Here is a 16,056-nt window from a genome sequence, read left to right as displayed (position 1 = left end):
CCCACCCCAAACCCCATTATAAGCACCTCCGAGTCTGTTACCTTAGCAGCATGTGTTTGTGAAGTGCACAGCTCTCCAGGCTCTTTAGGAAATTCTTCATTAAGAAGCCTGATCTTTTAATAATGTCACCCCGTACATGTGTCTGGACACTTGTTTTTGATAGTATTATTCAGTAGGCATTGACATAAGCTGTTTTAAAAAGAAAAGAAATACACTCAAGAGACACGAGTTCTAGGCCCAACATTGTGATTTGCTGAAGCATTAATACTGGTTTTACCTCAAGTGTATGTGAGTGGACATATATCCATGAGGAAGCTAGAGGAGGGCACCAGGGGTTCTGCCCTTCCACCCATCATTATTTCATCTCTTTGACATAGATAGGATCACTCACTGAAGCTGCAGATAGACTAGTAGTCAGGAAGTCGTGATGGGGGTACAGGTGTGCATATCTGCACTCAGCCGTTTACATAGGTTCCGGGGGTGGGGGGTGAGCTCAGGTCTTCATGCTTCTGCATTGGTCTCTCTTACCCACTGAACCCATCTCTCTAGTCCATGGAGATTGGTGTTAAGCAACCATTCCCTGTATTACAATAGAGATAGTCATATTGACAAAATACAGCTATGCTATGAGCCTGGAATGAGATTGGGGCATGGAGCTGGTCTGTCAAACACTAAGAAATTATCAACCATTACTATTATTATGTATTTGACCTCAAGCCTGAAAAAAAACACCATGGATGATAATATCCCAAGGAAACTGCCATAGAAGAATCCAAATTATATAATACCACCCACTGCAGGACACTCTGATCTTTGAACCAGAGAAAACCATTCTGAGCCAACAGTTCACGTATCAAAGCTGACTATAGATTCAAGGACCACACACTCTCTGAAATCAGCTGTTTATGCAGAAGAGAAGGGGAGGGGAGGGGAAGGGAGGGGAGGGGAAGGGAGGGGAGGGAAAGGGAGGGGAGGGAAGGGGAGAGGAGAGGAGAGAGGAGAGGAGAGGAGAGGAGAAAGGAGAGGGGAGGAGAGGAGAGGAGAGGGGAGGAGAGGGGAGGAGAGAGGAGAGGGGAGGAGAGAGGAGAGGAGAGGGGAGGAGAGAGGAGAGGAGAGGAGAGGAGAGGAGAGGAGAGGAGAGGAGAGGAGAGGAGAGGAGAGGAGAGGAGAGGAGAGGGGGAATAAGTGTTTTACAGATAGTGAAGTAGAATTGTCCGTCTTCAAAGACCCTCATTTTTGGTGAAGTTATGCCATGCTGTTGAATACAAACAGCCTATTTTTAACTTGCTCACATGAATGCATTAGTCAAAATCTAGTATTGCTAGTTGTATCTTCATAATCTTAGAATATTTGTTGATTTCTTCCCTGAAGGAAAGAGAGGAAAAAACCTCCAATTTTTATAATGGAATTTATCAACTTGAAAGAAATAATCTCTAGCCTAATCAGTGTGGAAATGTGACCATAGCTTCTTCCATCCTCGTTTATATTGTTGTTATTTTCCTTTGCTTTGTTTTATTGTTATTTGTTGCTTTTGGAGTTGTCATCTAACTTATTATCAGGTCTGTGTATGGTACATGTCTTTAGATGCAGACATGCACATGCCACACATGTGTGATTAGAAGACAACTTTCAGGAGTTGGTTCTCTTCATCCACTTTGTTGAGACGGGGTCAATTTTGTTCCTACCACTGTGTACCGTAGGCTAGCAGGCCATGAGCTTCAAGGTGATTTTCCCATCTCCAGCTCCATCATTCCATAGGAAGGATGCTGGGATAACAGACATGAATTAATGCATCTGCCTTTTGAATGTAGCATCTTCACATCAGACTCAAGTCATCAAGTTTACACAGAACTATGTCACTAGTCTGTTGTTATTCTGAGACAGGTTTGTACTAAGTGACCCAGACCAGCCTAGAGCTCACAATCTTCCTCCCTCAACCTCCTAGGTACAAGGATTATGGACGAGTGCCACCAAGCTGATCCCTCCCAAGCCATGCACTCTGTCTTCTCTCATTCAATGCACCCCAACCACAGCTTCCCCTCCCTCTACTCCTCCCATACCCCCCCCCACACACACCTCCCCTCTAACCTAGGTCAGAGCACTAAGTGCCTCCATAAAGAAATTAGAAAGTTCTCATTTCAACAATTTAAAAGTATATATGAAAGTTCTAGGAAAAAGGGAAACAAGTATACCAAAGAGGAGTAGAAGGCAGGAAATAATCAAAATCAGGACTGAAATCAACCAATTACAAACAAATAAAATGATACAAAGTATCAACAAAACCAAGAGCTGGTTCTTTGAGAAAATCAACAAGATAGACAAACCCTTAGGCAAACTAACTAAAGGGCATAGAGACAATATCTAAATTAACAAAATCAGAAATGAAAAAGGAGACACAACAACAAAACCTGAGGAAATTTTAAAAATCATCAGATCTTACTACAAAAGCCTATACTCAACAAAACTGGAAAATCTAGATGAAATGGATAATTTTCTAGACAGATACTATATACCAAAGTTAAGTCGTGGTCAAATAAACTTTCTAAATTGTCCTATAACCCCTAAGGAAATAGAAGCAGTCATTAAAAACTTCCCAACCAAATAAAAGCCCAGGGCCAGATGGTTTTAGTGCAGAATTCTACCAGACCCTACAGGAAGAGGTAATATCAATATTCCTCAAACTACTCCCCAAAATAGAAACAGAAGGAACACTGCCTAATTCATTCTATGAAGACACAGTTATTCTGATATCTAAACCACACAAAGATCCAACAGGGAAGAGGACATCAGACCAATGAATATCAATGCAAAATACTCAATAAAATGCTTGCAAACCAAATCCAAGAACATGTTAAAGCTGTCATTCACCACAATCAAGTAGGCTTCATCCCAGGGATACAGGGATGGTTCAATATATGAAAAGCCCATCAATGTAAATCTACTATATAACCAAACTGAAAGGGAAAAAATCACATGATCATCTCATTAGATGCTGAAAAAGCCTTTAACAAAATCCAATATCCCTTCATGTTAAAAGTCTTAGCGAGATCAGGAATTCATCTGTCATTCTTATAGAACCCATGACCTCAAGACCAGAAGTGGCACCACCTGTAATAGACCAGACTCTCCCCCTTAAGAAAATGCCCTACAGGTTGACCTGAAGCCCAATCTTATACATGTATTATCTCAACTGAGGCTCCCTACATTCTGATAACTCTAGTTTGCTAGCTAGCATACTAATTGTACATGGTACAGACAGATGGATGGTTTATGAGAATGGAATACAATGTTTTCTAGAAGCAAAAATGCAAAATACTAAAATATTAGTACTATGAAAGCAAGTGTTAACACCCAACTCTGTTGAGGGAAAAATCCTACAAATCTAGGCACTCTCTGTATTTAAATCATTCCATGAGACTTGAGTTCATGATACACACACACACACACACACACACACACACACACACACACACACAACTTGGGAGGAATAACTGGTTTAGAGCACTTGTTCTTGCAGAGGACCTGGGTTTAATTCCTAGGATCTACAAGATAACTCCTAACCTTCTGTAAATTCGGGGGATCTGATATCTTCTTCTGACATCTGTACATACCAGGCACACATATAGTGCATAGACAGACAGACAGACAGACAAAAATTACATGCATAAAATAAATATTTCTTAAAACATAACTTATAAAACATCAAAATTTGATGCATTATGGGTGAGGTTTATGCAAATAAAAATATGAAGTAGAATCCCAAGTCTTCACAAAGAATGTTAGAAACTGAGTGTATCTCTGTGATTTGGAGAGCAATGAAATATTATATGTATTTTGCAAATTATATAATATAATTTAGTTTTGAGATGTTGTGCTGTTTATAAAACTTCTAAGTAGGAAATTAGCTGTCATAGAACTTTAAGTTAAGAAGCCTTCTCTGAAACTGAGAAGATAACTCAGAGAAAGAGTATTTCCCATATGAGAAAATCCCTGTATTTTTTCCCCAATTAAGGGAAAAAAGGAGAAGGCCATCATGTTGTGTGTATTATCATTCATTAATTCAGTATCATACACAAAGAGTAACAGGACTCTTTCATAAGACTTATTTTCCATTGATTATGCTACACTAAAGTTCAACTCATTCCTTTATATTTGGTATGGGCAAAGCAAAACTCGAATATCTTATGATTCACTTCTAACATTGGATGTAATAGAAAAGAATGAAATGCCTTGACTCAGGAATTTTCCAAAATGTCTTAGTACAAGCAGAATCCATTAAGTAACCACACTTCAATGCTCTGTATCATCCTGGACCCACCCAGTAATCCCTGTCATCCACACCCACCCAGCCTGTGTGCAGCTATGAAGCACCCTCATGACTCAGCCAAGATGAACAGAGACGTTGGATCTGATTCCAGCTCCATCATTACTGTGCTCAACCCTTGTGCCCTAATGTCCTGTGCACATAAAGATCTGACAACGAATTACACAACTCAGGGGTCACTGGGGGTATCTGCAAGGGAGGAACTACATTATTTATCTGTTGTTGATTCCTGTTCTAAAGAGACTGGCATTGAAAAGAGGTGCCTTATTTATTGTTTCTGTCATAGCATCACTCTACCATTAGATTTAGTTTTTCCAAAAAGAATCAATGCTCTTTAGAAGTCCAAGTTTCTCAAATCACTACATTAATGGAACGCTGTAATTAATAGTCACCATCTGCCCTTATGACTGAGAGTTGCTCAGATGCTCTGTGTGTGACAGTGGTTGGAAATATGGAAAATATGCAGCACAATAAATAAGTCATCTTACCTCACTGGACCATCAGAATACTGCTGGGATCTTAGAGACATAAGAAATCTTTTCCAGAAAAGACGTCAATTGTCCCCATCACCCAGTTCAACTCTGAAGTCCAACTGCAACTTCCTCAAAGCCTCTGACAATCCCCTATGCAGCCAGTCTAGGATCTCCAAAATAGACTCTAGAATTCTCCCTAAATGCACCGAGAGCTGATGTCTGTGGGAACTTTCATTTCTATGACACTGAACCTACATGAAAGTAATCATTTCTATGCTCAGACAAAAATGAGAGGTCTCTAGAAGGCAAATATGTTTAATGGTTTAGCATAAGTCTAGGATGCGAAGTATCAAGAGGGCTTCTGTTGGCAAAGAGTGAGCTAACTACCACCAGTGTGGCCTTTCAGCAGCCACGAAGTATGCTAGTTACAGTTCACTTGTCTGTAACTGAACAGTCTAAGGGGAGGAAGGATTTGAGTCATAGGACACTCGTCCCATGGTCACATGACCCAAAGGTCTTGAAGAGAACATCATGGCAATGGGAGTATGTGGCAGAGAAGACGTGCTTATTTCATGGCCAACATGGAGGCACGGCAATTCACTCCATCACAAAGCCAAAGCAGAAAAAGAAAAATTCACTGTTATCGACTTTCCCCCCCCTCATCTTTCTTGGTCCAAGAGAGTGATGCCATTCACATTCAGGATGGCTCTCCCCCGTCAGGTGACCTTTACAAAATGATATCAAAGATATAACCCAGCGGTGTGTCACACAATCTCCTAGGTGATTCTAGGTCTAGTTGAGTTGACAACAGAGATTAACTGTCCACAATGTACAGTTGTGCTGTTCCAGATAAACCTGTTGGCACTTAGAGGACAGTTTCACTTGAAAGTCTAGGAATTCAGGGAATACCAATGCAGGTCTATATAATGTTAGTTTTAGAGAATGTATCGACCCTTGTCTTTTGGTAGCTGCATCAATCAGAAATATGAAATCCTAGAGAAAACTAATCTGGTCAAGTGCACCTTAGAAACTTCATAGTTTTATTTCCTTTCTTTACTGGAATATATTGTGTGAAAAGGTGTGTTTCATTAGGATATTTTCATAAATATGTATAATGTTATGTGATCACATTCCCCCCCCCCTCCATTTATCCCTCTGCTACCTCTATACTCTTTCTTCTTCCCCGGAATCTCCCCTTCTGCTTTCATAAGACTTCACTATTTCACATAGCACTGTCTTCCTGTTCACAGTATGAGACCCATCATTTCATTTAAATCTACAGAAGGGAAAGGATGAGCCCTTGGCAAAGACACAAACGAAATTGTAACCAAGTCCTTTCCTGAGGCAAAGGGAAAGAACTGGCCTCCCTGTTGCAAGATCCATCTTGGGCCTACCCATGCCTGAAAGCAATAGGTCGCTAAGCATCTAACCAAGAAATTCCTGAGTTTCTTTGAATTCAGAGAGGAGTAATTTGTCGAGAAAGGGGATCTGGTAACTAGTTCCAAGAGGTTCTCTAGATGTGGTCCTTTTAAAAGTCTGAATCACAGGCTGACAAGTGGCCCAACTCTTCACCAAAATCCAAGGGAAGTTGAGCCAATTTCTTTGAAATTAGGATATTCTATCTCCATGTCATTACCATTCATGGGAGAAAAAATTTACCAGCATAAAACACAATACAGTCACTGTGCTGCGTTCCCTTCTACTGATTTAGACACAGTGCATTGAATTGTATTCCCTGAGAATCCGAGCTATAACTTTTTGTTTTAGAAACACAAAACAACCATGAAATGTCACATTTTCCTTCATGACAAAGCCAGGAAATGTTCCCTGAGTGGGTTATTATTGACAAATTATTGCAAAAAGATTAAGCAGTTTGGCAGAAAAACAATGGTTGCTTAAAACACAATAAAATTAAAACAAAACTTTGGGTTTGGTAGTATTGAGAAATATATTTGAGAGTCTCATACTGATGTGTCTGGGGTTAGACTCCCTGGGCTACTGGGTGTCAGCCTGCTTTCCCTCTCTGCAGCCCTGGATGTGCTCTCCCACCGACAGGCCTCTTGCTGACTTGCACCTGACATTCTCCCACACTCCCACTGCCCTGAGCATTTCCCCCTCCCCTGGGCCACTGGTTCTCCTCAAAAGTCTCCAAGTTCTTCAGGGTGATTAGAGACATTCTCAGCGGCCTCCCAGTTCCCATCCCCATTCATACTGTGCCCACATTATCTCCTGCAGGAGAGTTTGTCTGTTCATCCTGCCAAAGCTAACACCTGCAAGAATCTTCATGACTCCTTTTCCTCTGCCTCCTCAGTTGGCCTAACCCATCATAAAGCCATTGTCCTTCCCCTCTTCAGTTTTACCCTTCCTCAACCCTGAACAAGCCCATCCTCGGAAGCCTTCCCTCAAGCTAGAGGTTCATAGAGTTTTCTGTCCTGTGTTTCTCAATCAATTTCTTACCAATAAACTTTAAAGGTTTTTTAATTATTTTCTAAATACTTAGTTCTCCATTATCAGCAGCCAGCACCATGCTAGATGTTGGGAAATACAGGTCATCTGTACTCCTTTTGGTATGAATCTAGTACTTGCTATAAATGCTGTCAGATTACTCACACTTGTTACAAGTGGATCATAAAACAAGGGGCACAGACTTCTTGGTGTATCTGTAATCCCATCACTTGGGACATAAAGACAGAAAGATCGCAAATTTGAAGATAACCAGATAGCTGTGGAACAAAACCCTATCACAGAATGGAGGAAAATAGAAAATCAAGTAAGAAGGAAATAAAAAATTAAAGAAGGAAAAAAGGAAGGAAGGAAGGGAGGGAGGGAGGAAGGAACTTATATATACAGTAACAAGAAACTCTATTGTGGATGAGATGGACAAGTCTTCCTCCATGAAAGAATATTTGAGAGATAAAAGTCAGTACTGATCCCTAAGAAGATTTGGTAAAGAAGAATTTTGCTGATGGGACAACATGATCAAAAGCCTACCTGGGCTTGCCTATATCAACAAGATTCTCACTTGTCTGGGGGACTGGAGTGACAGGATGGCTAAAGTACCCCAAGCAAATGTGAGATTATGATCCTCTCCGAAGAGAACAGATTGAGTGAACTGTGGTTCAGAAAAACAAATAAATAACCATTGATTTTTTTTTTATTAGAGGGGAGTGAGAAAATGCCATTCCTCAGGTCTTCAGGGGAAGAACCCAAGGAAAAGGCAAGCACAGAGCAAGTAGGAACTAGTGTAGCAACTTGGCCTAACAGGTGGCCATGGTGACAGAAGGTGGGATTTGTAGCATCTTCCACAGAATCTATGGGATTTTCAGACAGGGCCAATGAAGGGAGAGATAACGAAGAATAATTAGGATGAGCCTACGGCTTCTGATATGAGCAACTGGATGGATAATGGAGTTCCTGACTATAATGGGAGGGAATATACCAGGGGTTTCATGGGGAATATTGCAGAAGAGGGTGTGTAAAGGTTGTAAGAGCCAAAGCAACAAAGAGTTTGCTGTGAGATTGTGTAACCTAAGAATGTCGGGAGCTATGCCCATAAAGTCTCACCAACATTACCACCTAAATATGCCCTGAACGAGGACAAAGATAGATATGACAAACTGGTAGGAGAAAGCCCAGGAAGTGTCAATCCTACAGAAAGAACTGAGGGCAACAAAGGAATGCTGAGACAGAAGAAATAGTTTTCCACAGGGAAGAGCACACAATCGGTTATCCAGTACCAAATGGTCAGCCCTGGAATCATAAAGACAAGTAACTTTATACAGATTGCGCAGGTACTTAGGAGTGTGTGTGTGTGTGTGTGTGTGTGTGTGTGTGTGTGTGTGTGTGTACATGCATGAATGAACACATAAACATATGTATGTATCAACAATTAATATGAAGATAGCAATACATTTCCAAAAGAGCAAAGAGGGGTTCATAGGAGAGTTTGGAGGGAGAAAGGGGAAGGGGAAATGACATCATCATATTAATCTCAAAACTAAAAGAAAGAATTTTGAAAAGGAAAACACCTGTGATATTCGTCTTTCCATGCCCAGTTTATTTCAGATAACTTCATTATATTCAGAAAATTGTTGGAGTGATGGTCAATGGCTAAGAGAGTTTATTGCTCTTCCAGAGTAAGAGCATCCACAACCGGTAACTACCCATGATGCTAGCCTGGAAGGGAACCATAGCCTCTGGCCTCTGTTGAGACTGCATTCAATCACATATATCTAAACACGTACACACACACACACACACACACACACACACACACACACACACACACACATCCTTGTTTGGACAAATAAACTAATTCAGGCTGGAAATTGTGGCACACCCTTTTACACCCAGCATTCAGGAGGCAAAAGCAAGCTTCTCTCTATAAATCAAAGACCATCCTGGTGGAAACAGTGAGTTCTGGGACAGCCAGGGCTACGTGGGAAGACTGGAGAGAGGGGGATGGGGGCGAGGAAGAAAGGCAGGAAGGAAGAGGGGAGAGAGGTCAGAAGAGAGGGAAGGAAGAGAGAAAAAAGAGGGAAAGATGGAAAGAAAAAGAAAGATGGAAAAAGAGACAGACAAGCAAACAGAAAAGAAAGAGAAGGAGGAAGGGAGGAAAGAGAGAGAAAATGGGAGAGAGGGAGGAAGGAAGGAAGGGAGGGAGGGAGGGAGGGAGGGAGGAATAAGAGAGAGGGAGAGAGAGAAGGAGAGAGAGAGAGAGAGAGAGAGAGAGAGAGAGAGAGGCCAAACCAATGTCATTTGCAATAGTTGCCAAAGATAAAATAAAAGTTAAAGATAAATTAACCAAAAGCTTAAGGAATTATACTGAAAGAATTTTAAAGCATTAATAAAATGAATGCAAGAAGCCACTGCTCTTTCTCAAATCTACTTTGCTTATAGCTGAAGAGCTTATACTTTCCAAAGCCTGCCCTATTTCTTTTCACTTCATGAGTCCATTCCCTGGAGACCTCCTTTATCATTTCTGCCTGTTAACAGGAAGGATGGCACACCTTTGAAAGCTTTCGATAGGGTAGCAATCCCCAGGTAAACATCCCCATCTCTCCCATGCTGGTAACTGTCGAACTGTCCCTTCATATTCTCTCTCTCTCTCTCTCTCTCTCTCTCTCTCTCTCTCTCTCTCTCTCTCTCTCTCTCGCACTCGCGCACACATTAGAATTCCTGTATGGCTCTCTTCCTTGTTTTAATTGGTTGCCCATGTCATGCCTCCCTTCCTGTCCTGTCATAATTATCTCAGGGCAAGAACTATATCCCTTTCCTTTCTGTTCCACTGTAAATCATAAAACGTATACACAGTCTTGCTGAATAAATCATCGTTTGGGGTACCGGCTTATAAATCCACGGTGCTATCTCTTCCATATCAGGGATGATGATCTTCTTCTCCAAATAACTTGCCTTTGAGTACACATGGACAAGCTGGAGACTGTATTGCGAGGGAGGACAAAATATGCAGGTTATTCCTTCCCTTAAACAAAGAGAAGTTCTGTTCTGCGTCACGGAAAGTTAAAACACAGGAAGAGAATGTGCCAACAAGACTTCTCGCATCATGATTTAGGGGAGATACTGTTTTGTCTCCCGCTCCTGGGTCCTAACTTCCTTCTCAAGTACTTAAGCTGGATGTTCTGTTGACTTTGTTTCTAGATTACACTGACAACCATTGGCTATGGAGACAAAACACCCCTAACTTGGCTGGGAAGATTGCTCTCTGCAGGCTTCGCCCTTCTTGGTATTTCTTTCTTTGCACTTCCTGCTGTGAGTATCTTCTCAATGATAAAGCCGCTTCAATGGGGTCCTCAGGATTTATAGGAGGGAGCCCTCCTCGCACATTGGTGTTCTGAGGAACGAATCTATTTCATTGACCGATACTATTATTCTAATAAACATTGACTTTCTCTAAGTCTATCCAGGTACATCATGTGTAAAATAGGATCCTGAGTCTCCAATACTGGCTAGAAGTATAAACAAATAATTCAGATTGTTTTCGTCAACATGCCACTAATCCATCTTAAGTGTTTATAAAGATTTAAAGATAGCTTCATTTAAGCTAATTACTGCAATTTGGCTTATAACGTACACAAACGGAAAGATAGATGAACACAGGAGTTCCTTCCTCTTCCCAAACACTTGAGTGAGAAGCATCTGACCTTAAGTGTTGTAAATGTGTCAGATGATTTATACAAGTGTCACAGCCATTGATTTTTTTTTTCCTTAATGAGCAGTTTCTGCATTTTGTCAGAATGGAGAACACATTCATCTCCCTCTGGGCTCCTGATTAGTTTCTCTTCAAAGGACGAGGCTTGACTTTCTGGTAATTTTAGCCTCTTGTTTCTTTAAAGGCAGTTGGGCGTGACATTACCATTTGCCTCTTCCCTCCGGACATCATTTTTTGGCCTCTCCAGCTGAGGTGGAGCTGGGCATCAGGGAGCCAACAGTAAGGACTGAGGGTCAGCCACAACAGGTGTGCCTAAGAAAAACAGATCCTCCTTGTTTCAGGCAGCAGGCAATGCCATGTGCAAACCTCTGTCAAACTGAAACCTGAGAGCAAACGCCAGAGAAAGCTGAGCACACCGAGGTCACATGGGGATTTTCAGTACCGCAGACATTAGATCACAGTGCTAGTCCTTTGACAGTAAATGACCTCAGAGGACACTCCTGCCTTTCCCACACTCAGGTCCCAACTTCCCACGGGCCAGCTGGTTCAGGTTCATACCACTCAAAACCATGGCAGGAGACTGCACAGAGTATGCACATGGTTACTATGAAATCTAAAAAAAAGAAAAAAGAAAAGAAAGAAAAAGAAAAGAAACGCTCCTTAATTTACAAGATTATAAGAATATATGTTTCCAAATAATTTAAGACAGACGGGGGTGGGGGTAGAATCTCCCATATCCAAAGTAAATTCTTTCTGTTGTTAAGATGGACGTTCTCTGTGTAGCCTGGGCTATCTTGACCAGGCTACAGAGCCACCATATCCAGCCCAAAATCATCTTTTATGGCTGTCCCAGCAACCCAGAAAAGAACAGAGAAAGACTCGATCATTAGATTCCCTACAGAAAAATACATCCTTGGAAATAATAAAATTCAGTCTTGCCCCCCGCCTCCAAGAGTACTGCCACAAAATACCTGCTGTTTTATGTTTATATTTACCCTGAGGACACAGCGATAAATGAACTGTTAAAATAGACAGTAGAGGCCAGCGGAAAAGACACTGCCCAGGAAGAGATGTTGGAAAACTAGCAGCAAGGGCAGGAAATGAAACTCTGCAGTAAGTGAGCAGAGATAATTGTTCAAAGTATATGAAGACTCTGGGTCAGTCAGAGTCAGGGTCAGGATCTCCCACAGTGCAAAGCGAGGATCCTATAATGAAACTCTGAGCCATTTACCGGGAGGTTAAACTATATTATTGTGTTAGGTTACAGGCCAGAGACTAAGTAGTCGTTCGTGTGAGTGTTTGCAATAAAGCGATTGCCATTTTTATATACAAATTAAATTAACCTATGTTAGAAATTCATAGAATGTGCTTGCACTAATCACACCAGTTCCTGATGATATCAAGGGAGGAGGCCTCTCCTGTGCATCCTTTTACTGTGATCTCACTCTGGGTGCTGACCTGTCATTTTGTCCTCTGCACCTGCCAGCCGGCAGCAGGGCTGCCTGATTGAAATTATGGAGAATGAGTCAGCATTTTGCTGAGAGAGTATCTTCATCAGTTACTCTTCCTGTGGTGGGACACCATGGCCAAAAGCAACTTGGGGAGCAAAGGGTTTATTTATTTCACACATATAATTCTACATAACAGTTCATCCTCAAAAGCAGTGGGGGCAGGAACTCAAGCAAGGCAGGAACCTGTAGGCCAGAGCTGATGCAGGGGCTGTGGAGGGATGCTGCTTACCTGCTTGCTCCCCCTGGCTTGCTCAGTCTTCTTCCTTATGTAGAGCCTGGGACTATTAGCCAAGGGATGGTGCCACCTATAATGCACTGGGACCTCCCCATCAATCACTAGTTAAGAAAATGCCCTACAGGCTTCCCTACAGCCCCATATTGTGGAAGCATAATTAACTGAGGTTCCCTGCTCTCGGATGAATTTAGCTTGTGTCAAGTCGACAAAAAAAAAAAAAAAAAAAAAAAAAAAAACTATTCAGCACAGTTGACCTCTTGCTGCCACACAGACAAGTCACTGATAAGCCATGTTGCCTTTCTTGTTCTTCCCAAAGATTACACATTAATATTGATATCACGATATAAAATACTTTCAAACTCAAAAGCCCCTCAGTTTTGCAAATTCAACGCCTTAAAACCTCAGTCTCTTAAAGAAAACAAAGGCCTAAAGTCTTTGCTAAAACCCAAAGTCCCTCAACTGAAAGCTCCTATAAAAATCGAAAAATAAATGAAATACTTTCTTATACTTTCTTACTTCAAGAGAGAAGAACTAGGTCCTAGTCAAAATCTGAACAAGGGTAAACCAAACTCCAACTATGTAAATAACTCAATAACCAATGTCTGGGATCCATGAGCTTCTGAGCTTCTCCAGGGGACTTAGGTCACTTCTCCAGCTCTGCCCTCTGAAGCACATACAGTTTGTCTTCTAGGCTCCCTCCCACAGGCTGCACCCCACAGCTGCTGCCGTTCCTCATAGTCATCCCATACTATTGGCCATCCCCATAGTGCTGAGGTCTTTGCCACAACCGGACTGCACTTTGACCAAACAGTAGCCTTTCTTGGGCTCTCTTTAAGTTCCCGGTCCTTGCCACACAGTACCAAGCTTCAGCTGCTCTCCTTGATCCCTTCATGCCTTCAAAACCAGTACTACCTGAGTTGCCAGTAGGAGGTACACCCTTGGCTGCCTCTGGAACACAGCTTTCTGGGTGCTTGCTGACTCTGGGAAACACTTCCCAGAAGACTTCACCTCAGTAACACTGGTCTCTTCCTAATCACAGTTGATTCCACAGCCCCAGCTGACTAGAAACCACAGATCTTCCACAAAAGGCCTTGGAGAGTCATTGCTTCTCTCTGAAACTTCACGAGCCAGGCCTCCATCATCTTCTGCATTGCTCTCAACATTCTTGTTTTCTAAGCTCCTACAAAACAGATCACTGAGCTTTTCATGAACACTCACTGGCTTTTCAAGTCCAGAGTTCCAGAGTCCTTGCACAATCCCAGAACGATATCTCACTACCTAGGTACCAAATTCTGTCTTAGTCACTGTTCTATTACTATGAAGAGACCCCATGACCACGGCAACTCTTATAAAAGAAAACATTTAATGGGACATTGGCTTACAGTTTCAGGGGCTCAGTCCACTATGATCATCATGGCAGGGGGCATAGGGGCAAGTGTGTCACTGGATCGGTAGCTGAGAGCTACATCTTAATCCACAAGCAGAAAGAGAATCTGGGCTTGCCATGGGCTGTTTAATGCTCAAAGCCCACCCCAGTGACACATGTCCTTCACCAAGGCCACACCTCCTAATCTTTCTAAAATAGTGTCACTCCCTAATGACTAAAGCATTCAAATATATAAGCACATGGGGGCCATTCTTATTCAAACTCACACAGAAAGGTAGAAGAGGATTGTGAGCCTTTCCTCTTTGGGGTTCCCACAACCCAGACAACTCAGTGGCCATGGTGTCCTAGCTTACCTTGATAACAGAAGAACTCTGTTGAACCTCACAGGGTCAACAGGTCACTTGCTCCAAAAGCCAGTGTAGATTACCTCCTCCGGCTCCCTCCAGTCCTAGGCTACTGAGCTCCTGCAGGCTAAACAGACCTTGCCTATAGCAGCCTCACAAGCCATTCTTGCTTACTCCTCCTGCTGGATCCCCTAGCTATAAATTGCTATTATTATGAAGTAATTGGGATTTTTAGACATTGAATCCCTTTTAGATATCCAACTGGCTTAAGTTCAATGCAACAAGTAGTTCTGTTTGATTTGAAATATTAACCATTCCACAAACACATGTTAGCTATTATCTGAAATAATTAAAAATATTAGCAAATATAATAATAATAGATTTAAAAAACGTATTTATATATTTAGTGCTCAAATGATAGCTCTTGCTTTTGACCCAATGTTTATTTTATAAGTCTGATTTTTGGTCAAATATAGTAATACTTAAAAAAATCACAAATAAAGACATATATTATAAAGCTATTGTGTGTTCTCTCCTACATGTTTATACTTAATGGGAAATAAAGTTAAAAGAAAAATCAGCTGATCTTTTTCCAAATGGTCTCATTCAACAAACAAACAACAGTTTCAAATGACTAGAGTTGATCTGGATTTGGAAGTGGAGAGTATTTGTGACTCCAAGTGGGGAAATATTATTTAAATCTACAAACCAGACCAGACAAGGCAGGTTTTACAAAGCTTAGCTTATGTAATCATAGCCTGTGTGAGGTAGAGATAGTGGACAGTACAAGACCTGCACTGAAAGAGAGTGAAAACAGAACTTATAGTTTAACTGCTCATTAGGACACAGCCATTCGTCCTAATTAATACTCAAGAAGGACAGTACACACTAGTAGCAAATGGTATTATCTTATAATTCTGTATTTTAAACATGGCTGCACTACCTATTGTCTGTCACCAATGTGCTCAGAATTGTGAAATAAGATAAGATGGAGGGTCAGGGGCTATCTAGGGCCCAAAAATATCTTAGTCAAGTTGTCACAAGGCTGAGACTTAGATAAAATAAAATAAAATACCTTTTTAAAACCCACCACTTCTCCAAGAGGTATCTTAACGAGGGTTGGACATTTCTTGCCTGCAGAAGATACTGACTTAGTGCTAAGAAGATACCCAACTCTAACCTAAGGGTTAGACTCCTTGAAGTTTAATAAAAGGCAAATAATTTATAGGTAGCAAGTGAAATCCACAGACTTGAAAGCACTGGAGCTCCCAGCATCATACTAATGAAGTCAAGAACATAGGCAAAGCCTAGAGACTGAATTTAGCAAGCTCTGAATGTGAACCTAAGGTTGAGACAAAAGGCATCTTGATTTCAAGAAAAGTAAGCCTCAAAGAACCAGAATTTTTGCAGCTGAAGATAATAAGCAAAAGGAAATCAAACTAGCAGCCGCAACAAAGCATCCAGGACTAGAGCTCCTCAGCAGGCGCGTGCACGCCACCCCTACAGAAGAAACCCTGGGTTCAGTTCCCGGCACCCACATTGAGCAGCATTCGGCCACCCTTGTCTCCAGTCCCTAGAGATCTGACAGGAATCCTCTTCCCTGGTCATGTACA

At 41.6% G+C, this 16,056-nt stretch overlaps 1 protein-coding gene across 3 annotated transcripts in view; it reads left to right on the top strand.

Annotated features, from left to right (window-relative positions):
- The window catches only part of Kcnq5 (potassium voltage-gated channel subfamily Q member 5), a 564,994-nt gene that overhangs the window by 457,925 nt on the left and 91,013 nt on the right, over positions 1 to 16,056 (top strand). For all 3 annotated transcript variants that reach the window (XM_087564913.1, XM_087564912.1, NM_001134643.2), the window contains 1 exon segment: positions 10,456 to 10,566. In XM_087564913.1, the coding sequence (XP_087421039.1) occupies positions 10,456 to 10,566 (111 nt within the window).

Source organism: Rattus norvegicus, chromosome 9 (genome assembly GCF_021556685.1).
Source record: "Rattus norvegicus strain SHRSP/BbbUtx chromosome 9, alternate assembly SHRSP_T2T, whole genome shotgun sequence".
NCBI lineage: Eukaryota > Metazoa > Chordata > Mammalia > Rodentia > Muridae > Rattus > Rattus norvegicus.
Note: the sequence above shows the minus strand (reverse complement) of the source record. Positions and strands in the feature narration are given on the sequence as shown.